Raw genomic sequence first — 24,628 nt, forward strand, 5'->3', positions numbered from 1 at the left:
TTTTCTTGGTGAGGGGTGGGCGGGGCGGGCACAAGCGAGGGAGCTGGAGGTCCAGGGCTTCTCTCTGGAGGCGCTGGGTGTAGAGACCGAAGGTTTTGTGTTTAACTGGGTTTTTATTTTTTAAGTATATTTTTATTGAACTCAGAGAGGAAGGGAGAGGGAGAGAGAGTTAGAAACATCAATGATGAGAGGGAATCATGGATGGGCTGCCTCCTGCACGCCCTGGCCCCACACTGAGGATTGAACCCGCAACCCAGCATGTGTCCTGACCAGGAATCGAACCCTGACCTCCTGGTTCATAGGTTGATGCTCAACCCCTGAGCCCCGCCGGCCGGGCTGACTGGGTTTTTGGCAATGGGATGGGGATGTGAGACTTGACCCAGCTCTCGCTCACAGCTCTGGATCGGGTGCACAGCGGTCAGAGTGTTGGCCCTGGGCAGGCTGCCTGCGCCCACACTACAGCTTGCCCCTCATCACCTGTACTGGGCAGCCCGGCCGGCGAGGCTCAGGGGTTGATCGTCAATCTATAAACCAGCAGGTCAGGGTACGATTCAAGGTCAGGGCACAGGCCTGGTTGTGGGCTCGATCCCCAGTGTGGGGCCTGCAGGAGGCAGCCGGTCAGTGATTCTCTCTCATCATGGATGTTCCTATCTCTCTCTCCCTCCCTCTCTGACATCAATAAAATACATATTTTTTAAAAGCCGCGCCGGGCAATCTCTCAGGCTTCTGTGCCTCTCCTGCCGCCCACACAGTAGGAGTCGGGTTCCCACCTCCGTGGCTTCCGGGAGGATTGGAGGAGCCGGTTCGTGCAGAGCGTGTCCCACCCAGGCACGCGGGCGGGACAGCGGGGCCTCGCGTGGCCTGCCGTCCGTTCTGCTCCACGCACCGTCTTCAAGGCGAGCTGCTGCCCACGGAGCCCGTCCCCCAGTCTCACCAGCGTCGGCGGCTGCCGCGTGAGGGCGCTGGCTGTGGTCGCCCGCGTCGGCCTCACCCATTCCACCCACGGAGGCCGCGCCGCTGTTCTCCGCTCCGCAGCCCTGGCCGTCTGTGTCTGGCTGAATCCTCCTCATCCTCCAGGTCCCAGCCCCACGCCCGCCTCCTCCAGGAGGCCCTCCAGGCCAGGCCCCTGGTCACACACTCCCAGGGCACCTTCTCCTTGGCTTTGCAAGCACTTTTCACAGGTAACTTGCCTGTTTGGTGTCCGTCTTCTGCTCGGCCACGACCGAGCTCACACCCAGCCCCGGGGCACAGGGAGACTTGTTGAGTGGACGGAGGGAAAGTGAATGGCGGGGTCAGCGCTGGCACGGAAGCTTCCTGGCCACCAGTTCCGTGTACTTTCTGGAATATTCCACATTTTCCCTGGGATTTCAAGGGAGGTTTTTTCTTTTGTTAACCTTACCTGAGTGTATGTTGTTTCCCACTGGTTTTTGGAAAAAGGGAGGCGGGGGGAAGGGGGGGGAGTGTAAATGTGAGAGAGACACATCTATTGGTCGTCTCCCACGGGCGTCCTGACGGGGCGGAGATGGAACCTGTAGCCCAGGTGTGCGCCCTTGGCCGGAAATGGAACCCACTACCCATGGGTGCGTGGGCCGGCGCGCCAACCACTGGGCCACCCGGCCAGGGCGAAGGGAGTGTCTCCTTTGACTTCGCGCCGATTTGTTTATTTTTCGGGTCACGGTTTGTAGAGCGGCACCTCTCAGTGAATGACTCGCTCTCTCGTTCTATAAACATCGTAGGAACTCGATTAAGGCTTCGTTTTGAATAAATAAGGTCAGGTACGTGCTTAACAAGTTATCCTTGTGTTCCACCAAATTGCCCATATTGGGAATAAATCGACGATCAGAAAACCGCCTGGCTTTCCTTCAGTGCTTTTGAACATGAAACCCAACCCCCAAACGCGTTCCCCACCACGTGCCCACGGCCTCGGGGTGCTGTGCGCATCTCTGATGCTTATGACCGACGCCCGCCCTGTGGCCGCCTCCCCGGGAGCGGCTCCTGCAGACCGAGCTGCGTGAGTGGCCCCTTCCCTCCGACCTGCAACCCCAGAGCGAACGCCCGTCCTGCTGGCTTCTCACCAGTGAGTCCCCTGTTCCGGCCCCGGCCCCTCCCCCGCGTGTGCCACCCTCCCCCAGGCCTCCCTTACCTGCTGGCGCCGGGAGTGGCCCCCACACTTGGCACCTTTCCCACTCCCCCCGCCGGGCCCTGCCGGCGGCCTCATTTGAGGCCATTTTTCAAAGAGGCCGAGAGTGTGAGTGTGAGGGTGACGTGGGGGAGGAGGGGGACCCCGGGGTGGGGGGGGGGCAGAGAGAGCCCAGCCAGAGCTGCCCCCTCGTCCCCGGCTGCCGTGGGGTTTCGCTAGGCCTCTCCACGGGGCCTCCCGGCCCCTCCAGCTCTCCTCCGGCCTCTGCCCCCTCCCCTGAACCCCGGCGGCTTCTGTTCATGTCATGGGGCTCCTCGCTTTCCTCTCATTGGCCCCCGGCTGCCCCTTGAGTTCTGGGCCTCGGGGATGTCCCATCCCGACCTTCGACCTCTGCTGGGTGGGCCTGGCCTGGCGAGGCCTGGGGAGAAACGCCGTCGTCCCCTTCCCAGGGTTCTGGACATGTGTCTCTCACATACATGTGGTGTGCACGCACCCACACACCTGCACACTATGCCTTCCCCATATGCGTACACTCCTACATGCATGCACACATGACTGTTCACACGTGCAGTGTCCGTGCACAGACCCCGGTGTGCTCACACTCCTTGCACACGTGCAGGCGTGCACACGCACACGCTCACTCACTCTCCCCTCTGCCCGCTCCGCTCCTGGCGCCTCTGCTCGCCGTCTCCGCACCCCGAGATTAACTCCGTCTTTGAAGACTCGCCAGGAGGGTGGGGTGGGCAGGGGGGCGGGCGCCTGGCAGCTTGTGGGTGAACCTCTGACTGGGAGCCGGGCCTGTGGGGGCTTGTCCTTGAAACTCCGAGAACAAAGGGCTGGGGGTCGGGCTCTCCCGGGGGCCTCTCTCCTTCTCTGACACCCCACCCCGCCCCCAAGCACAGGAGGGGACCCCACTGATGCTGGGCCTGCGGGGCCTTGAGGGGCGGCGGGGAGGGGGTGAAGGGTGGGGTCATTCCCGAGACAGGGCGGAGCCTCTGTGCCCCTCAACACCCCCCCATGGGGCCTCTGCTCCCGGGGCCGCCTTCTGGGCGCCTTCCTCGTCCCAGGACACGGGCCCTGCTGCCCCCCCGCCCGTAACCCAATCATCACCCCGTATAGAGGTCATGCCCCATTCCTTCCCCTTTGTCCTAACTTCCTAGCAGCCTCTTTGGCCAAGAACAACCCGTTTCCCCTCCATCCCGTCCCCTTCCTCCTCCTTCCCTCCTCTACCCTGAGCTTCCGGCTTCCTGCCCGGGAGGGACTCTTCTCTCCACAGTCCCTACCCGCCTCCAGGAAGGGGATGCCTGACGGGGGCATTAGGGTGAGGTCAGCTCCACCTCCACCACCAGGGGCGAGCCGGGCAGCGGTCCGGCCTTCCTCCCATCCTGGTCAGCGGTCAGGCCTTCCTCCCATCCTGGTCAGCGGTCAGGCCTTCCTCCCCATCCTGGTCAGCGGTCAGGCCTTCCTCCCATCCTGGTCAGCGGTCAGGCCTTCCTCCCATCCTGGTCAGCGGTCAGGCCTTCTTACCATCCTGGTCAGCGGTCAGGCCTTCCTCCCCATCCTGGTCAGCGGTCAGGCCTTCCTTCCATCCTGGTCAGCGGTCAGGCCTTCTTTCCATCCTGGACAGCGGTCAGGCCTTCCTCCCATCCTGGTCAGCGTTCAGGCCTTCTTTCCATCCTGGTCAGCGGTCAGGCCTTCCTCCCATCCTGGTCAGCGGTCAGGCCTTCCTTACATCCTGGTCAGCGGTCAGGCCTTCCTTCCATCCTGGTCAGCGGTCAGGCCTTCTTTCCATCCTGGACAGCGGTCAGGCCTTCCTCCCATCCTGGTCAGCGGTCAGGCCTTCCTTCCATCCTGGTCAGCGGTCAGGCCTTCCTCCCATCCTGGTCAGCGGTCAGGCCTTCCTCCCATCCTGGTCAGCGGTCAGGCCTTCCTCCCATCCTGGACAGCGGTCAGGCCTTCCTCCCATCCTGGTCAGCGGTCAGGCCTTCTTTCCATCCTGGTCAGCGGTCAGGCCTTCCTCCCCATCCTGGTCAGCGGTCAGGCCTTCCTTCCATCCTGGTCAGCGGTCAGGCCTTCTTTCCATCCTGGACAGCGGTCAGGCCTTCCTCCCATCCTGGTCAGCGGTCAGGCCTTCTTTCCATCCTGGTCAGCGGTCAGGCCTTCCTCCCATCCTGGTCAGCGGTCAGGCCTTCCTTCCATCCTGGTCAGCGGTCAGGCCTTCTTTCCATCCTGGACAGCGGTCAGGCCTTCCTCCCATCCTGGTCAGCGGTCAGGCCTTCCTTCCATCCTGGTCAGCGGTCAGGCCTTCTTTCCATCCTGGTCAGCGGTCAGGCCTTCCTCCCATCCCGGTCAGCGGTCAGGCCTTCCTTCCATCCTGGTCAGCGGTCCGGCCTTCCTCCCATCCTGGTCAGCGGTCAGGCCTTCCTTCCATCCTGGTCAGCGGTCAGGCCTTCCTCCCCATCCTGGTCAGCGGTCAGGCCTTCCTCCCATCCTGGTCAGCGGTCAGGCCTTCCTCCCCATCCTGGTCAGCGGTCAGGCCTTCCTCCCCATCCTGGTCAGCGGTCAGGCCTTCCTTCCATCCTGGTCAGCGGTCAGGCCTTCTTTCCATCCTGGACAGCGGTCAGGCCTTCCTCCCATCCTGGTCAGCGGTCAGGCCTTCCTTCCATCCTGGTCAGCGGTCAGGCCTTCCTCCCATCCTGGTCAGCGGTCAGGCCTTCCTCCCATCCTGGTCAGCGGTCAGGCCTTCCTCCCATCCTGGACAGCGGTCAGGCCTTCCTTCCATCCTGGTCAGCGGTCAGGCCTTCCTTCCATCCTGGTCAGCGGTCAGGCCTTCCTCCCATCCTGGTCAGCGGTCAGACCTTCCTTCCATCCTGGTCAGCGGTCAGGCCTTCCTCCCCATCCTGGACAGCGGTCAGGCCTTCCTTCCATCCTGGTCAGCGGTCAGGCCTTCTTTCCATCCTGGTCAGCGGTCAGGCCTTCTTTCCATCCTGGTCAGCGGTCAGGCCTTCCTCCCCATCCTGGTCAGCGGTCAGGCCTTCTTTCCATCCTGGTCAGCGGTCAGGCCTTCCTCCCATCCTGGTCAGTGGTCAGGCCTTCCTCCCACCCTGGTCAGCGGTCAGGCCTTCTTTCCATCCTGGTCAGCGGTCAGGCCTTCCTCCCATCCTGGTCAGCGGTCAGGCCTTCTTTCCATCCTGGTCAGCGGTCAGGCCTTCCATCCTGGTCAGCGGTCAGGCCTTCCTCCCCATCCTGGTCAGCGGTCAGGCCTTCCTTCCATCCTGGTCAGCGGTCAGGCCTTCCTTCCATCCTGGTCAGCGGTCAGGCCTTCCTCCCCATCCTGGTCAGCGGTCAGGCCTTCCTTCCATCCTGGTCAGCGGTCAGGCCTTCCTTCCATCCTGGTCAGCGGTCAGGCCTTCCTTCCATCCTGGTCAGCAGTCAGGCCTTCCTTCCATCCTTTTTGGTGATTCAAGAAGGTCTCTCTCAATGTGGCCTCGGGGCTCAGCCGCGGTCATTGCTGAGTGGCTGGGCGGAGGGTCTGAGTGACCCACTGTGCAGAGTGGACTGGCAATGACCTTCAGGCGGTGGGGACCCTCCACCCTGCGTGAGGCACCCGGGCGCAGCCATGACCATCCCTGGTCGTCACCTCTTAGGAAAGGGAAGAAATACCCAAATCTACTTTAGAAAAATTAGCAGAACCTTAATCAATAAAGAAAGGGGGAAAAATTAGCAGATTGTATTTTTAGAAGACTTTGAGGTTTACAGAAACATGGTGCTGAAACTAGAGTCCCCACCCCCTTCCCACCCCCTTCTGCGTCGGTTTCCTGTTCCTAAGCTCTGGTGGCCGGACCTGCTTGTTACACTTGCGGAGCCAGTACTGATACTGTCTGTAGCTGAGGTCCCGGTCACAGGAGGGCTCACAGGGGACGTGGCCCCTCGGGGTGCTCCGTGCTGCACGCTGGGTTCTGAGCTCCACCCGCTCCCTCCTCCCGGCCTCTGGCAGCCACGGATGCTCTACTGGCTCTGTGGACACTGGCTCCGTGGACACTGGCTCCGTGGCTTGGCCTTTCCTGGAAGAAAGGGCTCTAATTGGAGTCAGGCGGCCACCGCCTTTCAGACCGCCTCCTCTCACCGTGAAACGCGTGGCAAGTTCCCCCGCCCTCGTGTCCGGATGGCGCGCCTTCTCACTGAATGCGAGGCCGCTGTGGACCGGCCGCGGCTCCTGTGCCGTCACCGTGGAGGGACGCCCTGGTGGCTCCCAGATTTGGGTCCTTGTGAAGAAGCTGCTGAGAACGTCCGAGCCCATGAATTTTCAATGCATTTGGGTAAACACCTAGGCAAATGCCACTTTTAAAAATATCTTAGTCTGGCCGGCGTGGCTCAGTGGTTGAGCACTGACCTATGACCCAGGAGGTCACGGTTGGATCCCGGTCAGGGCACAGGCCCGGGTTGTGGGCTCCATCCCCCCGTGGGGCGTGCAGGAGGCAGCCGATCCACGATTCTCTCTCATCCTTGTTTCTTTTTTTTCTTCTTTTTTTAAAATAGATTTTATTGATTTTTTACAGGGAGGAAGGGAGAGGGATAGAGAGTTAGAAACATCGATGAGAGAAACATCGATCAGCCGCCTCCTGCACACCCCCCACTGGGGATGTGCCCGCAACCCAGGTACATGCCCTTGACCGGAATCGAACCTGGGACCCTTCAGTCCGCGGGCCGACGCTCTATCCACTGAGCCAAACCGGTTTTGGCTATCCTTGTTTCTGTCTCTCCTCTCCCTCCCTCTCTGAGGTCAATACTAATATATTTTTGAAAACAGGATTTTGGAGCCTGTTTCCTAGAGTCGGGAGGACAGCGTCCTCCCCTTTTCAGGACCGTCGGGGGGAGGAGAGGAGCGAAGGCCAGGGCTGGGGTGTCCTCCCTGGGGAGCGAGGCGCACGGTCTGCAGAGGCCACGCAATCATCTTCCTCCCGCCAGGAGCTCGTTGCCAGGAGCTCGGGGCGGTCGGGCGGTCGTGTGGTCATGGCCGGCCTCTCTCAGGAGCCCTGGAGGACGGGTAGCAGGAGGGTAACCAGCCCAGAAACGGGGGAGCCGGGCTCGCTCTGTGTCCCCCCAGGGGCGGGTGGGTTACGGGAATGCAGTGGGGGGACGGAGTGACTTCCAAAGGGTTGCCTTTTCCTCCTTTGCTACCTCTTCCCGCGACCGATGTCTCCCCCTCCGCGTTCTCCATGTTCAGTCCCCGCCGACAGCGCCTGCTCACGTGGGTCCTCAGGCCGCCCGCCCGCCCGCCCGGGGTCACCCCGGTGGTTGTACCCTCTCGGCAGCCGAGTCTGCGACCTCAGGTCTCACGGCCGTGCTTCCCCCAGCTCGCTCTGAAACACGGCCTCCTTCGGCCTTCGCGGGGCTCCCGGTCCTGCCCGGGAAGGAGGTTTCATTTGCTGGGACAAGCGGGGGTGGGGGCAATGGGGGGGCGGGGGGGCCTCCCTGACAGAAACGTGCTGCTTGGGGGTCAGGCTTCCCGGGATGGCAGCCTGGGCTGTGCTGGCTCCTGTGTGTGTGTGTGTGTGTGTGTGTGTGTGTGTGTGTGTACGCGCGCACGTGTGTGTGAGCATGTGTGTGAGAGTGTGTGTGTGCGCGTGTGTGTGAGCGTGAGCACCGTATATGCTGGAATAGAAGGTCAGGGTTATAATGTGCCCTGGTGTCCTCAGCAAAGAGGGCGTGCCCCACAGGGAACTGGGGACGTGTCTGCGTGGATGGGGCACAGTGTCAGTTACTTTATTTTCAACAACAAAGTGGCAGCCGGAGAAGACACGTTAACCTGACTTACCGTCACCGGCCAGTTTGGACTCCACACATAGAAGTCAAGTGTTATCTGTGTTCAGTTTCCTAAAATAATATGTTTCAATTGATTTTTCGAGAGAGAGGAAGGGAGAGGGAGAGAGAGAGAAACATCAGTGATGAGAGAGATCCGTGGCTCCGCTGCCTCCTGCACGCCCCCACTGGGGATCGAGCCCGCAACCCAGGCCTGTGCCCTGACCGGGAAGGGAACCGTGGCCTCCTGGTTCATAGGTTGACGCTCAACCACTGAGCCACCCGGCCAGACCGTGTTTGGTTCTTTTAAGCCGCTTCCCCGGGTCTGTTCTCTCTCGGGCGGGTGCTGCCCACCGGCTCGCAGCGCGGCCACGATGTACCGGACAGTTCAGGCCGCGCTCTCCTCACCCGGTTCGAGCTCACTCCCAGGGCTCAGCGTCGTCCCACTTCTTCCCGGAGCTGCTGGGACGGGCTCTGCCCTGGGCGCCTGGCCCTCCGGGGCCCTGGCTGCTGGGTGGGCAGCAGGGACCTCCGTCCGGCTCCGCCTGCACTGGCGATCGGCAGGTTCCGAGGGGCAGCCCGGGGCGGGTCCCAGTGGCTCAGGCCTCCTCTCCCTGCAGGAGCGAGGGTGACGCCATTGCTTCACACCCCGGCTGACGTGCTCTATGCTTGTTTGTTTCAGGGACTTGAAGATAGAAAACCTGCTGCTCGACGAGGACAATAACATCAAGCTGATCGGTACGGCCTGTGTGTGTGTGTGTGTGTGTGTGTGTGTGTGTGTGAGTCCTCGGTGTGTGCTGATCGGTACGGCTGTGTGTGTGTGTGAGTGTGTATGTGTGTATGTGTGTGTGTGAGAGTGTGTGTGTATGTGTGTGTATGTGTGTGTGTGAGTGTGTGTGTGTGTGTGTGAGTGTGTGTGTGTGTGTGTGTGAGTCCTCGGTGTGTGCTGATCGGTACGGCTGTGTGTGTGTGAGTCCTCGGTGTGTGCTGATCGGTACAGCGTGTGTGTGTGTGTGTGTCCTCGGTGTGTGCTGATTGGTACGGCTTTGTGTGTGTGTGTGAGTCCTCGGTGTGTGCTGATCGGTACGGCTGTGTGTGTGTGTGTGAGTGTGTATGTGTGTATGTGTGTGTGTATGTGTGTGTGTGTGTGTGAGAGTGTGAGTGTGTGTGTGTGTGTGTGTGTTTGTGTGTGAGTGTGTGTGTGAGTGTATGTGTGTGTGTGAGTGTGTGTGTGTGAGTGTGTGTATGTGTGTGAGTGTGTGTGTGTGTGTGTGTGAGTCCTCGGTGTGTGCTGATCGGTACGGCTGTGTGTGTGTGAGACCTCGGTGTGTGCTGATCGGTACGGCTGTGTGTGTGTGAGACCTCGGTGTGTGCTGATCGGTACGGCTGTGTGTGTGTGAGAGAGAGAGAGTCCTTGGTGTGCGCTGGCCCGGCCGCCGGCTTGTTTCCGGACGCCGGACTGAGGGCCGGCTCCCGGGCTGTTTTAGTCCCCGGACAGTCCTCCTTCGTCCCGCCTCTACCTCCAGTATCGAGTCATGGCTTTGAAACGAAGATGAATTTTAAAATAATTTAAACCCAAGTGGAAGGCGGAGTGCTGTGAAGGGACCGTGCATGAACGCCACAGCCGAGTAACGTGTATCCCACGTGCTCCGTGGGCGGCTCCGGCTCCTCCGTGAACTCGGGTGGATCGAGCGTTCATGGGTCCTTTTATCTGGAGGAACCGTGTGGCTTCTCGGGAGGGAACTGCTGGGCCTGGTGCTGCCGTGGCTTAGCCACACCGTGCTCCACTCGCCGGTGAACGCTGAGCACCGGAACCGGGGACCGCAGTCTCCCTTCTCTGCCTTAAAAAAAAATTATATATTTGTTATTGATTTCAGAGAGAAAGGGAGAGAGAGAAACATCCATGATGAGAGAGAGTCATGGATCGGCTGCCTCCTGCACTCCCCTCACTGGGGATCAAGCCTGCAACCCAGGCCTGTGCCCTGACCGGGAATCGAACCCTGACCTCCTGGTTCTAGGTTGACACCCAACCATTGAGCCACGCTGGCCGGCCAGGCTCTTTTCCTTTTATGGCTCATGCTTTTGATGCTTTAAACACTCATTTCATGGCAGGTTACATTTCCTGTTACGTTGTGTCAGCTTCAGGTGTCGGGCGTAGCGGTCAGCCAGCCATAGACCAGGGCCGTTTCCCTCCGTGCCTCCGCCGTCACTCCTCAGCCCGGCAGCTCCGGTTGGCTCCCAAACAGGCTTTTCGGCTCTTTGGGCCCAAAGGGGTCACGGCAGAAGCTGGGGGTCAGAACCCGGAGTCCCCGACCCTGCGGGAGGGGCTCTGAGAGCCACTGTCCCTTTGCTAGAACCTTCATGTGGCTCCCAGCCTGTCAGAGCAGCTCAGACCAAGAGCCCCCGCCCCCCGCACCTGGGAACTGCATTTATTTAGCAGAAACTGCATTCCTCATTTTTTTCTTTTTTTTGGGGGGGGGCGGGGGAGGGAAGTTAATCCTCACCCGGGGGTATTTTTCCATTGATTTTTAGAGAGAGTGGGAAGGAGGGGGAGAGACAGAGAGAAACATCGATTGGTTGCCTCCCGTATGTGCCCTGACCTGGGCCGGGGATGGAGCGTGCAACCGAGGTACGTGCCCGTGACTGGAATCGAACCCGGGACCGTTCAGTCCGCGGGCCAAGGCTCTACCCACTGAGCAGGAGGCAACGGCCAATGACTCTCCTCACTGATGTTTCTATCTCTCGCCCTCTCCCTCTCTCTCGGAAATCAGTAAAAACATATTTTTTTAAAAAAAGCTCTGCGCTCACTTCGCTGTTCTCGTGGCTCTTTCTGGCGTTGTTCTCGCAGCCGCCCCGCTCTCCGTGTGGCCTGTCACTGGGTGTCTTTCCCCTCCCCCTTCAGAGCCCCGTGTCCCCACGGGGAGCACTTTCCCGCAGACTCACAGGGAACGCAGACAGTCAGCCCAGAAAGTCAGCTCTGGTCGTGGGGCCGCGTGTCACCCAGGGCTACGCGGGCTAACGGTCACCAGCCACCAGCCCGAGACCATCGGTCTCCCCACGGTTTCCCAGGCGGCCACGTGGAAGCGGGTCCCTGTCCCCCAGGCCGGGGGGGCCCTGCCTCCTGCCGGGTCCTGGGAGGCACAGCGCCCTGTCCTCGGCGACTCATGGCTGAGGCTGAGAGAAGCAGGTTTCTGGGCCGCATTCTTGGGGCTGAGCTGGGTGTGCAGGGAGGCCTGATGGGAGGTGTGTCCGGAGGAGCCAGGGCCCCCGCTGCCCCCCTTCTGCGCCGAGACCCGCGTCCACGGTGATCGGTGGCGGCCGCCGGGGTTCCGAACGCTCAGCGAGGCCTTAGCCCGGGGGGTTCCCCTTCCTCTGCCTTGTGCCCTTCCTCCCTCGCATCCACAGTTTTCTGACCCGGAGCGTCTGTCCGCCCTCCGCAGACTTCGGACTGAGCAACTGCGCGGGGATCCTGGGCCACTCGGACCCGTTCAGCACGCAGTGCGGCAGCCCCGCCTACGCCGCGCCCGAGCTGCTGGCCAGGAAGAAGTACGGCCCCAAGATCGACGTCTGGTCCATGTGAGTCCCCGCTCGGGAGCCAGCGCCCCTCCCTTTGGAATCCACGCCTGAGTGATGAGAGCGTTTGGGGTAGAGCAGTGGTTCCCCACCTTCTGGCCCTTTAAATACAGGTCCTCATGTTGTGACCCAACCATAACATTATTTTCGTGGCTACTTCATAACTGTCATGTTGCTACTGTTATGAATTGTCATGTAAATATCTGATATGCAGGATGGTCTTAGGCGGCCCCTGTGAAAGGGTCGTTCAACCGCCAAAGGGGTCGCGACCCACAGGTTGAGAACTGCCTGGGGTAGAGGCTCTGGGTCAGGTGTCTAGTGGTTCTTTTTTAAAAAAATATGTTTTTATTGATTTCAGAGAGGAAGGGAGAGGGAGAGAGAGAAACATCAATGATAAGAGTCATGGATCAGCTGCCTCTCGCATGGCCCCCCCCCCCCCCCCCCGGGATGGAGCCCGCAATGTGCCCTGATGGAGAATCAAACCGTGGCCTCCTGGTTCTTAGGTCGATGCTCAACCACTGAGCCACCCGGCCGGGCTTTCGGGCAGCTCTTAGAGGCGCAGACACCTCTGCCGCCCTCCAGTGCCTGGCCCGCAGCTGCACTCTCGCCCCTGCCCTCACCCAGCTGCTTCTGTGTGAGGCTGAGGTTCTAGAAGGTTCTGGGAAGGGACAGAACAGGAAGGCGGCCCAGCCCTGCCCTCCTTGTCCTGCCCTCGGGCCTCACTCTGCTCTCGCTCCGGCTGTCTCTCAGAGGCGTGAACATGTACGCCATGCTGACCGGGACCCTGCCCTTCACCGTGGAGCCGTTCAGCCTGAGGGCTTTGTACCAGAAGATGGTGGACAAGGAGATGAACCCGCTGCCCACCCAGCTCTCCACAGGTAAGGCGCCTGCTGCCCATCGAGGCCTCCAGGGCGGGCGCGGGGTCGGTTTTGCGAGGGGTGAGGGCCGCCGTGGCCCGAGGCCTCCCCCCAGAGCTGGGACTAGTCTCCAGCGCTTGTGTCTCCCGGCTCCGAACGGCCACATGGTCACCTCTCCTCCTTCTGTCCCTTCCCATCAGAATTCCCGACAAACTCCTTCCTCCCCCTCACGCATGGGAAAGGCTCTTAGCGGCTCTGCTGCGGAAATAATTGCGGGCTTGATTGCTGTCAAGCTCACCCTGTGACATGTTGCCTCGGAAAAGAGCGTTTGCAATCACGTCCTATTGTGTCTTCCTCCAGCTCACGGGGAGGAAACGCTGGTTGTAGTCGAGGTTGGCCTGTGGCTTGTTTTGCTGAGTGTCTGAGCCTCTGAGGTCTGAGCCTCTGAGCGTCTGAGCCTCTGAGGTCTGAGCCTCTGAGGTCTGAGCCTCTGAGCGTCTGAGCGGGACAAAGGCTTTTAGGTGCACAGACTCCGCTGCCCGATGAGCCGGTCCGTCGGGTGCTGGGCGGCAGACGCTCCCACGCCCGCGGTTCACGTTTCCGCAAACAGTTCGCCTCGGGGCTTGGTTTCGGATCCGGTAAATGACACCGTTTATTCTTTTGTGTGGATGACAGTCCACGTTCCCGGTCTCGGGTTGGTGTTGACAGCATCGAACTGGCTCCTTAGAATAAACTCAGCTTTTTCAGTCACGGGAGGTCAGGCATGCGGCTGGAAAAAAAGTCATGATTCCACTTTAACTCATGAAAAGTGGCTAAAAGATGGCATTTTGTTTGACGATGGTTGTGTGTCTGTCCTTGAGTTTATAAGCATCCACGAAGCTGACCCTGAATTGGTTTGCAAACCGGAATCCCAGCGGGAAAGCATTCTGGTCTGAAATGACCTGGTTTGTCTCCACGCGCACCTTCGCCAGGGAGGCGGGGGGGGGGGGGGGGGGCAGGGGGAGGGCACGGAGGCGTCACCTGTGCGGGGAGGGAAGTCATGCTCAGGGGAGACGGTCCAGGTCGGAGTCGGCAGATGGTCACGTTGGGTTTGGAGCTCTCGGAGACGCTGGGAGGCCGCCAGCACTGTGGCTGCCCCTCCGCTCGTCCGGGCTCCCCGGGCACTCGGTGACTCCGCGAGTGTATCTGCGCCAGCGCGAGGCGAGGGGCATGCCCGCACCAGGACAGCAGGAGACAGGACGGGCTCGCTCTCCCCGGCACGGAGCTCTCACAGCCACGGGAGGCAGATAAACCGGAACCCACCGGCGGGAGGTCTAGAGTAAGAAAACCAGGCACGTCAGGGCACGGAGATGAGAGGAAAGACAGTCATGTATCTCCAAAACAGTTTGTTGACTTTAAGGAGAGAGAGAAACATCAGTGAGAGAGAATCACTGATCGGCTGCCCCCTGCACGCCCCCCTCTGGGGATTGATCCCCACAACCCGGGCCTGTGCCCTGACCGGGAATCGAACCCTGACCTCCTGGTTCATAGGTCGACGCTCAGCCACTGAGCCGCACCCCGGGCAGTGGCTGCCCCTCTGTCCACGGCTTCGTCCCTCCCGGCAGACACCCGTGGACAGACAGCGCCCGTCACGCGTAAAGTTCAGAGCTGAAATGACAGCGACGCCCGTGAGGAAGTGGGAATTCAGTGGCTTTTCCTCGGAAGGTCAGGGGTCGCAGGAAACGGAAGAGCTTTGGAGGGAAGAGAGGAGCGTCTGGGGGCCTCGGGGCCTCTGCCTGGCTCAGTGCGTGGACAGCAGGGCGGCCGTGGCGAGGCGGGGCCACATGGCCGTGGAGAGGCTTTGGAAGAAAGGACCGGAAAGAATACGCGCACCGCCCCTCCCCAGCCCTCCCCGCTGCTTCCTGAGCCTCCGCTGTCGCACGATGCGGCCACGTTAGAGCAGTGGTCGGCAAACCGCGGCTCGCGAGCCACATGCGGCTCTTTGGCCCTTGAGCGTGGCTCTTCCACAAAATACCGACTTCTGCGCATGGGCCACCAAGTTTCAATCGCACTGTACGTGCACGCCCGCACGTGGTATTTTGTGGAAGAGCCACACTCGAGGGGCCAAAGAGCCGCATGTGGCTCGCGAGCTGCGGTTTGCCGACCACTGCGTTAGAGGGTCTGGTTCCAGGCCCTGACCCCTGGTTCCGCCGAGCTCAGGGACCTGCCATGAGAGGAGTGTGTCCGCATTGCTCTCCCATCCCTTCGAGCCGGGACCGGGGTCATCGCTGGGCTCACTCAGAGGGTGGCATGGGGCAGGGCACAGGGGCACCGGCCAGTGTGGGCACCACGCCCCAGGTGCACCTGTTGGACCTAGACCCCGTGGACTTGTGGCCCCGGAGAGCCAGGGGGTGGCTCGGGGTGGGGGTGTGGTTGGGAGGCGGGTCCCCTGCCTGAGTCTCCCTGACGTCTGCCTCCTCCTGTAACCGGGCGTCTGGGCCGAATGTCTCCACAGGAGCCGTCAGCTTCCTGCGCTCGCTGCTGGAGCCCGACCCCGTGAAGAGGCCCAACATCCAGCAGGCGCTGGCCAACCGCTGGCTGCACGAGAGCCACACGGGCAGGGTGCCCTGTGTCACCTACCCCAACAGGTAGGCCCGTCCCACCCCCTCCCAAGCAGGTAGGCCCACCCCCTCCCCAGCAGGTAGGCCCACCCCCTCCCCAGCAGGTAGGCCCACCCCCTCCCCACCAGGTAGGCCCCACCCCCTCCCCACCAGGTAGGCCCCACCCATCACCTCCCCAGCAGGAAGGCCCCACCCATCACCTCCCCAGCAGGAAGGCCCCACCCATCACCTCCCCAGCAGGAAGGCCCCACCCATCACCTCCCCAGCAGGAAGGCCAGGCACCACAGAGGCCTCCTTGGCCAGATGAGCCAGTCCCCAGAGCCCTGAGTGGTCCGGACAGGAAGCTGTCCGTGACTCTTGCAAACGGTGGCCTCGTGGCTGCCCTCCCCCTCCGCGCCCACCCAGCCCAGACACGCCGCCTCCGTGCGCAGGAGGATGTGAGGACAGACCGCCCGCGCCCCGTCGGGCTGCCTGGTGGAGGCGGGGGGCTGCCTCCTGTGGATCTCCACGAGGCGAGAGGGAAATGCCGCCACAGGTCAACCTCACAGTCGACGTGCCGGTCAGTCCGCTGGACGTCCGGCCGGACAGCCGCCCGCCCCTCCCGCTAGCTCTGGGCGGAGGGCGGACGGGGAGGTGGTGAGATGGGCAGTTAGACCACAGCGGCCTCCACGCGGACGTCAGGACGTACTCGTTCCACCTCGCGGTCCGGAACGTTTTCCCGTCATGTCGTCCAGACGCGGAGGAGAACACAGCTCAGGGCCGACCGCTGAGGGAGGGAGGCTCCGTGTTGCTGGGTCGGCAGGCAGCGGGGTGCGGGGGGCAGAGCTGTCCTGGTTCTGCAGAGATGGGGTGTCTGCCTGCTCCTGTCCCTCCTCTCACCGCCGCCCCCAGCCGCACCTGGTGGCGCCCACACCCAGACCGCCCAGTGAGGGGGGCTGACTGAGTGTGCCCACGGGTGGATGGCCAGGGCTGGGTCACCAGGCCGTCATCTGATTGGTCAGGCTGATGCTACGAGGCTGCGGTCTGATTGGCCAAGGTTAGGTGCATGGGCAGGGGTCTGATTGGCCAGGGGCAGGGCCCTTTACCAGGTTGTTTCAGACATTGAGCCTAAGTGTTCAGCGTTTTGGCAATCTTCAGGTCATTGTATTCTTTTTTCTTTAAGTTTTCTAAAACAAAAAGTTTATGTTGATTTGAGAGAGATGAAGAGAAAGAGAGAGAAACATGAATCAGCTGCCTCCTGCACGCCCCCTACTGGGGATCGAGCCCACAACCTGGCACGTGCCCTGACCGGGAATCGAACCGCGACCCTCACCCTGTGTAGAGGGCACCTTCACCCTCTGCCGCAGGTGGCTCAGCTGTGCCTGGGCAATGGGATTTACATGTATGATCAATGCTCACCTCTGAGCCACTGCCGGGCAAGCTGATAATGTTGTATGACCTGCGAATGATATAAATTTCCAAATGGCCCCTGGCAGAAAGAGGTTCCCCATCTGTGTTCTAAACGATGCAGGCTGCGGTGTTTTAGGAATGACATGTCACAATGGCTGGGGTTTAAAATACTTAGGAAGGAAGGAGAGAAGGGAAGGAGGAAGGAGAGGAAGAAAGGAGTGTTCACATGGCACATCAGCGTTTAGCGTCGTTACACCCTCCCTCGACCTCTGCCTATGGGGCCTTTTCCCGAATGGCAAGTCAGGTGAATGACCGTGGGCTGTCCCGAGTGTCTGGGCGCCCCTCCCAGGCCTCAGTGGACTGTCCCCGTGTCTGGGGTGCCCCTTCCTGGGCCTCAGTGGACTGTCCCCGTGTCTGGGTGCCCCTCCCGGGCCTTGGTGGACGGTCCCCCGTGTCTGGGGCGCCCCTTCCTGGGCCTCAGTGGACTGTCCCTGTGTCTGGGCGCCCTTCCTGGGCCTCAGTGGACTGTCCCCTGTGTCTGGGCGCCCCTCCCGGGTCCGGGGGGCGGGGGGGGAAGAGCTGACGCAGCCCGTCCTGCAGGATCTCGCTGGCCGACCTGAGCCCCAGCGTCGTGCTGCACATGACCCAGAAGCTGGGCTACAAGAACAGCGACGTGATCAACACGGTGCTGGCCAACCGCGCCTGCCACATCCTCGCCGTCTACTTCCTCCTGAACAAGAAGCTCGAGCGCTATGTGTCGGGGGTGAGTGGCCTCGTGTCCGTGTCGGGGGTGAGTGGCCTCGTGTCCGTGTCGGGGGTGAGTGGCCTCGTGTCCGTGTCGGGGGTGAGTGGCCTCGTGTCCGTGTCGGGGTGAGTGGCCTCGTGTCCGTGTCGGGGGTGAGTGGCCTCGTGTCCGTGTCGGGGGTGAGTGGCCTCGTGTCCGTGTTGGGGTGAATGGTCTCGTGTCCGTGTGGGGTGAGTGGCCTCGCGTGTGCGTGTCAGGGTGAGTGGCCTCGCGTGTGCGTGTCCCTCCGTGGACAAGGCGCTGGGATGATGGCCTTTCCCACAGCTGACTCGGGGTCTGTGCTGTGCATTCACCCTGCGGTGAGGCTGACTGTCCCAAACGGGGGATACGACAGTAGCAAACCACGCCGGCCGGTTTGGCTCAGTGGGTGGAGCGTTGGCCCGAGGACTGAAGGGTCCCGGGTTCGATTCTGGTCAAGGGCAGGTACCTCGGTTGCAGGCTCGATCCCTGGCCCTGGTCGGCGCGCCTGCGGGAAGCAGCTAATCGATGTGTCTCTCACATTGATGCTTCTCTCTGTCTCTCCCTCCCACTCTCTAAAAAACTCAATGGAAACATGTCCTCGGGTGAGGACTAACAGAAAAGAGAAAGAAAGAATCAAGAAACGGGCCTTTACTGGGGGGGCCGCAGGGACGAGGGCTGCGTGTGGGGAGCGAATAACCCACGTCTGCAGCCTGTGCAGCAGCTCAGAGGGCGTCACCTCCCGGCCCAGACCTGGGCTCGGCGGGCACAGCTCAGGAACTCACTGCACAGCCGGGCGCTGAGGCCGGCGAGGAGCAGGGCCGCCCGGACCGAACCGGCGCTTCCCGGCTGAGCCAGTGATCCCGGTGCTTCCCGGCTGAGCCGGTGGAGCCGCTGGAGGAGCAGGGCCAGGGCGGTGTCAGGGCTTCTGCGGGGGCCTGGCTCCGGCTCTGGGGGCTCTCGGCCCAGCGCGGGTTTGAGAATGAGTGACGGCTTAACGGCCGCAGCCGCGTCTGTGAGGTCAGTGCCCATGAGGTCAGCGCGGCTTCCTCTTCTCTTGGTAGAAATCCGACGTGCAGGACGGCGTCGGCTCCAAGGCCCCGCTCTGCCCGGCGGACAGGTGCCGGCCCGGCAGGGAGCCCTGCGAGGTGAGCGGCCGCTTCCTGGGGGCAGGTGGGGGTGGAAAGGAAAGTTTCCCGGGACCCGAGCCCCTTCTCACATAGAATCGCCAGGGCACTGAGACGGGGTGCCCGGTGCACCCCCACCCGCCCCTCCCGTCCACTCTGGGGTGATGGGGCTGCTGGGGTGCTTCCGAGTCAGGATTCCGGCACCAGCAGGTCCAGGATGGAGATGAGCTTTTGGGAGGCGGCTTGGGGGGCGGCGGCTGAGCGGGCGGGGGGGGGCGGGGGGGGCAGGGCAGACTCCCTGAGCTCCACTCTCTGAGCCTCCTAAACCTCCTCCTGCCCAAGGAAGGTGTCGTGAACCTCGCCTCCCGAGACCAACCCCCACGTCCTTTCTCTGTCTCCTCGTGGCCGCCCCCTCAGCCCAGGGCAGAAACCTGTACTTCTCACTCCTCCCCTCGCCTCAGCGCCAGGCTGTCACCAGGCTCTGCCAACTTGGCTCCTAAAACTCTCCAACCCCTCTCCTGTCCCCATCCCACCACCCCCCCCCCTGAGGACTGCCCATCGCCCCACCCAGGCCCCGCACCCGTCGCCTCCACCCTGGCCCCGCCCCAGCCTCCTAGCTGGCCTGCCCCTAATGGACCCTGTCCCTTCTCTGCTGGAACCTTTGCCAGCTGCCTTCACCCCTTAACGCAAGACAGACATCGGCCGTGGGCACCAGGCGAGGCAGAAATTCACTGCTACCCTTTTGTTTGCATTTGACTCTTTTTAAAAAATATTTTGATTTCCGAGAGGAAGGGAGAGGGAGAGAGAAACATCAGTGATGAGAGAGAATGATGGATCGGCTGCCTCCTGCACGCCCCACACTGGGCATCGAGCCCTTAGCTCAGGCCTGTGCCCTGACCGGGAACGGAACCGTGATCTCTTGGTTAAAGGTTGGTGCTCACCACTGAGCCACACTGGCTGGGCCGAATTCCCCCTTTTCATAAGAATACCAGTCGCACTGCATTGGGGTCCGCCCTGTGACCTCGTTTTAACTTGATTGACAGGGTGACACCACCCGGCCTCCTTGAAAAGGCAAAGGACAGCGAGCTGTCACACGCCCCCCGTCCACAGCCTTCCCGGGGGACACGCCGGCTGGCCCTGGCCCTGTCTCCCCGTGAGGTCCCGTTCTGAGGACCTGGGGGTTGGGACTCCACCAGGGACTTGGAGTCCCTGTGCCGTTCCTCCGTGATGGGGACTGTCGAGCCGAGGACGGGATGTCCACTTTGGGCCTTATTTCAGCATTTCTGACCCTTTTGAAGCGACGTTTCTCGAGTGGTCGGTGCTGTTGGAAATCAGAGCAGCGGGCGCCTGGGGGACCGACGGCGGGTTGGGCAGGAGGACGTCTGGGTGCCGGTCGGGTTTGTCTCCTGACCTGGTGCCGTTTCCCTGGGGAGGCTTTGCTGTCTGAGAAAACGCACTGACCTGCTTACTCGTCTCCGGAGACGCCCTGTGCGCCTCAGACTCGCAAAGAGACGCCTGGAAAGTAGGGCACCTGCAGCCGCGTCCAGGGTGACCCGGAGTTTGGTTTCTTGTGTGACCACTGGAGTGAATAATTCTTTCACAGGGGCAGGTGCTGGGGCTGGGATAGAGGGGTAGGGGGTGGGTTAGAGGGGCAGGGGCTGGGGCTGGGATAGAGGGGCAGGGGGTGGGTTAGAGGGGCGGGGGGTGGGCTAGAGGGGCGGGGGGTGGGCTAGAGGGGCATGGGGTGGGTTAGAGGGGCAGGGGGTGGGCTAGAGGGGCAGGGGGTGGGTTAGAGGTGCAGGGGGTGGGTTAGAGGGGCAGGGGGTGGGCTAGATGGTTGACGGATGCTGCTTTCCACAGGCCTCCCTGGACACCTGGACGCGAGACCTTGAATTCCACGGGGGGCAGGTAAGCATGTGGGGGCTGGAAGGATCAGCTGGAGCCTCCGGGGAATAGCACGCGTCGTGTGTGTGTCTCCCGCGTGGACACCCAGGGGACGGAGTCCCGCAGCCTGTGGACGCAGAGCCCCTCCGCCTTCCCCCTCACCACCCTCACCTGGTGGCACCAGGCCCACCTCGGCGCAGGGTGAGCTGCTGACTCAGGGGCTGCTTCCCACCTTCCTCTACAGCCCGCCCCTCACACCCGCCTCTGAACGCGTGTGATCAAACCCCGGGTGCGTGGCCTGGCCCACCTGACACGTGACTTGCCCGTCACAGGTGCCCCGAGGGCTGGCGGGACTCGGCCCGGGCTCTGGGCTCTACGCCCGCTGCCAGCTCCCCTCCATCAGTCACAGGAGGGTTTGTAGGGACTTGGCAGCGGCGATGGCTCGGTGGTGCCGGCTTAAGGACACGATGAAGGGCTCGTGACCATTTCCACCGGGTCGGACACTCCCCGGGCGGCCCAGCTCCTCGCCTTGACAACTCGCACGAGTGTCCCGCCCAGAGCAGGGGCTCCGTTCCCGTCGCAAGGCCGCCGCCGTGGCAGAGCCTCCGGGCGCACGTGGGAGGCGGGTCTGCAGAGGCCTCTCTGCTTGGCCTTAGTTCGCCCAGCTTGTTCTGGAATCCTCGGCCTCCCGGGGTGACCTTGGCCGGCTGGGGCACCTCACGGTGCAGGTTGCCAGGGGCGACAGGAGCCGAGGTGGCCCAGGGAGGGCGGTGGGGTCCCTGGAGCGGCCCCGGCTCTTCGTGGGGAAGCAGGGTCTCAGGTCTGTGCGATGGCCTTCCCACGGGAATCGCGCTCCAGGCCCCGCGTGCGTCTCAGCCCGTGTTTGCTTCTGATTTGCAGGACAAAACGCCCAAAGAGCAAGAGAAAAAGGGGGACTTCCTTCCCCGGCCGTTTCCCCAGAAGCTGGAGAAGCACCTGCCGGCGCACAGGCAGCCCCCGGCCTCGCTCGCGACGCAGCTTCAGAGCGCCAGGGCCCTGCTGCGCGACCGCAAGGCCACCAGGCCCGGCCCCCCCGACAGAGGTGGGTGCGCCGCCGCCCTCAGGCCACCCCACGCACTGAGCTCCCTGGCCGCCGTGCCCCCTCCAGTGGCTGCCTGGCCGCCGTGCCCCCCCCAGTGGCTGCCTGGCCGCCGTGTCCCCCCCAGTGGCTGCCTGGCCGCCGTGCCCCCCCCAGTGGCTGCCTGGCCCCCGTGCCCCCTCCCAGTGGCTGCCTGGCCGCCGTGTCCCCCCCCACTAGTGGCTGCCTGGCCGCCGTGTCCCCCCCCACTAGTGGCTGCCTGGCCGCCGTGTCCCCCCCCACTAGTGGCTGCCTGGCCGCCGTGTCCCCCCCCACTAGTGGCTGCCTGGTCGCCGTGCCCCCCCCACTAGTGGCTGCCTGGCCGCCGTGCCCCCCCCAGTGGCTGCCTGGCCGCCGTGTCCCCCCCCACTAGTGGCTGCCTGGCCGCCGTGTCCCCCCCCACTAGTGGCTGCCTGGCCGCCGTGCCCCCCCCCAGTGGCTGCCTGGTCGCCGTGCCCCCCCCACTAGTGGCTGCCTGGCCGCCGTGCCCCCCCCAGTGGCTGCCTGGCCACCGTGTCCCCCCCCACTAGTGGCTGCCTCGCCGCCGTGCCCCCCCCCAGTGGCTGCCTGGTCGCCGTGCCCCCCCCAGTGGCTGCCTGGCCACCGTGTCCCCCCCCAGTGGCTGCCTGGCCGCCGTGTCCCCCCCCACTAGTGGCTGCCTCGCCGCCGTGCCCCCCCCCAGTGGCTGCCTGGTTGCCGTGCCCCCCCCAGTGGCTGCCTGGTCGCCGTGTCTCCCCCCCAGTGGCTGCCTGGCTGCCGTGTTCGCTCACGGGTGGCTGCATGGGCCCCAGGGACAGACAGGATCCTGTGCCCGTGGGAAAGCAGAGTTAGTGCACCTGAGGCCACCTGGGAGCAGTACAGTTGAGGTCTGACTATGCTGTCAGCCACCTGGGCAGGAGGGGCCTGAGAAGGCAGAGGTGGGGTACAGTATGGTGGGCACAGAGGTGGGGTGCAGTGGCCTGTCCTGGGCTGTCAGACGTGCAGTGGCGGGAGGAGCCGGGCGCAGCCTGTGCCCAGGAGCGAGGCTGGTTTCCTGGGCCCCACGCTGGGGGCGTTTCTCTCTGTGGGCACCGCCGGCCGACGCGGGCCCCGTCTGCCCAGCTCGGGGCGGGAGCCAGGGTTGGCTCATTGCCTTAGACAGAGAGGGCTTCTGTCTGTGTAGTCAGAGCACGAGGAGGCTCCGCTGAGATCGGGGTCACGAGGGAGCCTTGAGAAAGCGGAGGCTGCATACAACATGTATGACCCATGAGGACGTCACGCTAAGTGGGACAAGCTGGTCACTGAAGGACAAACGTGTAGACCCTCTTACAGGAGGGACCTCGAGTGGCCAAGCTCAGGGAGCAGGATGGCGGGGCCCGGGCTCGGGGGGTAGGGGGGTTAGTGAGGCCCGTGTTAGATTTGCAGGGAGGAGGACTGTGTCGCACGCAGTGTGACCGTCCCGTACACTGACCTGGACACTTACCGTGCGAGGATGGTTGGCGTGTGTCATGTGCTTGTCACCACGACGAAGAAGCCGTGAGGGAACGGCCCTCCCAGCACTCGGGCCTCGGTGGCTGCCCTGTGGAGCCTGGGCCTTGTTGAATCCCTCCCCCGGATGTTCCCATTGACCTCTAGAGAGGGGAAGAGAGAGGGAGAGACAGAAACGTCTGTCACTGAGAGAGAGACACACCGATCGGCTGCCCCCTATACACACCCTGATCAGGGCCTGGGCCGGGGAGGAGCCTGCAACCGAGGCACGTGCCCTTGACGGGAATCAAACCCGGGACCCTTCGGTCCGCAGGTCAGTGCTCAGCCACTGAGCCACACCGGCCAGGGCCTGGGGCCTTTTATTCAAACGCTCTGCAGGGTCCAGACCTTTCAGCAACCAAGCAATAGCAGATGCCACGCTGGTGCCAGGAGGCAGATCTGTGCCCGTGGCCTCGGTGGCGCCCGGTGTCAGCCAGGCTGTGGGCCGAGCCGGCGGGAGGCCCCGAGGTGGTGCCCTCACGGTGCCCTGTGCTCTCTCCGCGTGCAGATTCCTTCGGCTGCCGCAGTATCTTCCGCAAAACCTCGGACCCCAGTTGTGTGGCTTCCTCTTCCATGGAGTTCATCCCCGGCCCCCCGCCCAGGACCCCCCGCATTGCCAAGAGGCCGGAGCCGCCTCCACAGGGCCCGGGGGGCAGCGGCATCGCCCCCAGAGAGGAGCCGCTGGTGCTAGACATGGTCCGCTCCTTCGAGTCTGTGGAGCGCGAAGACCCGCCGGACCTGCTGTCCCCGGCCCACCCCTGCAGGGCGCTGGGCTCCCCCGGGGGCTCGGGGCGCGGCACCCCCGGGGAGCGGGCGCTGTCCCCCTCCCTGCTGCCCCGAAGCCCGTCCCCTCTCCAGACGCCTTTGCATCCCACCCTGGTCTCCTTTGCTCACGAAGAGAACTGCCTCCCGAAAGAGGGGGGCGCGTGCTCCCCTCCTCCGGGTCCCGGCGCTGGTGCCCCACAGCCCCTGGGGAGCCCCAACTGTGTGAAAAGCCGGGGCCGGTTCCCCATGATGGGCATCGGGCAGATGCTGAGGAAGCGGCACCAGAGCCTGCAGCCCCCCGCAGACAGGCCACTGGAGGCCAGCCTGCCCCCCCTGCAGCCCGCGGCGCCCGTCAGCCTCCCCTTCAGCATGGCCGAGGCCGTCCAGGGCCAGTGCTAACTGGGCAGCAGCGGGACTGGCCACCCCAGGGAAGCGATGGTACGAGCCCACAGTCCTTCAGGCGAAGGTTCAGGAACTGCATGGCCCGGCCTCCAGCCACGCAGCTCCCTCCTGGGGGCAGCTGAGCCCCAGGCCCCACGCCTGCTCCACCCCGTCTGGGTCAGAACCTGCAGATGCTGGGATTCCCTAGCAGGTGGGCTGGGGTACAGCCAGGAACGCTCGTTTCCTCGCTCCCCCCTCACCTCAGTTGGGCTGGGGCGAGCACCTGCATCGGCCCTGGGAGCACCTGGATCAGCCCCGGGAGCACCTGCATTGGCCCGGGAGCACCTGCATCGGAGTGCACACCTGGATCAGCCCCGGGAGCACCTGCATTGAGTGCACACCTGCATCGGCCCCGGGAGCACCTGCATCGAGTGCACACCTGCATCGGCCCCGGGAGCACCTGCATTGAGTGCACACCTGCATTGGCCCCGGGAGCACCTGCATCAGAGTGCACACCTGCATCGGCCCTGGGAGCACCTGGATCAGCCCCGGGAGCACCTGCATCGAGTGCACACCTGCATTGGCCCGGGAGCACCTGCATTGAGTGCACACCTGCATCGGCCCTGGGAGCACCTTCATTGAGTGCACACCTGCATCGGCCCTGGGAGCACCTGCATCAGAGTGCACACCTGCATCGGCCCTGGGAGCACCTGCATCAGAGTGC

At 63.1% G+C, this 24,628-nt stretch overlaps 1 protein-coding gene across 1 annotated transcript in view; it reads left to right on the forward strand.

The window, feature by feature from the left end:
• The window catches only part of HUNK (hormonally up-regulated Neu-associated kinase), a gene marked incomplete at its 5' end in the record, with an annotated part of 47,909 nt that extends 23,981 nt beyond the window's left edge, over window positions 1-23,928 (forward strand). The window contains 9 exons of the mRNA XM_081088402.1: window positions 8,625-8,680; window positions 11,383-11,518; window positions 12,266-12,393; window positions 14,867-14,999; window positions 16,962-17,124; window positions 18,189-18,272; window positions 20,112-20,159; window positions 21,036-21,216; window positions 23,267-23,928. Of these exons, the coding sequence (XP_080944528.1) occupies window positions 8,625-8,680; window positions 11,383-11,518; window positions 12,266-12,393; window positions 14,867-14,999; window positions 16,962-17,124; window positions 18,189-18,272; window positions 20,112-20,159; window positions 21,036-21,216; window positions 23,267-23,922 (1,585 nt within the window). The 3' untranslated portion in view covers window positions 23,923-23,928. The remainder of the gene's footprint in view (window positions 1-8,624; window positions 8,681-11,382; window positions 11,519-12,265; window positions 12,394-14,866; window positions 15,000-16,961; window positions 17,125-18,188; window positions 18,273-20,111; window positions 20,160-21,035; window positions 21,217-23,266) is intronic.
• Window positions 23,929-24,628: the final 700 nt, after the last annotated feature.

This window comes from Myotis nattereri (assembly GCF_964212035.1).
Source record: "Myotis nattereri genome assembly, chromosome: 3".
NCBI classification, from domain to species: Eukaryota; Metazoa; Chordata; class Mammalia; order Chiroptera; family Vespertilionidae; genus Myotis; species Myotis nattereri.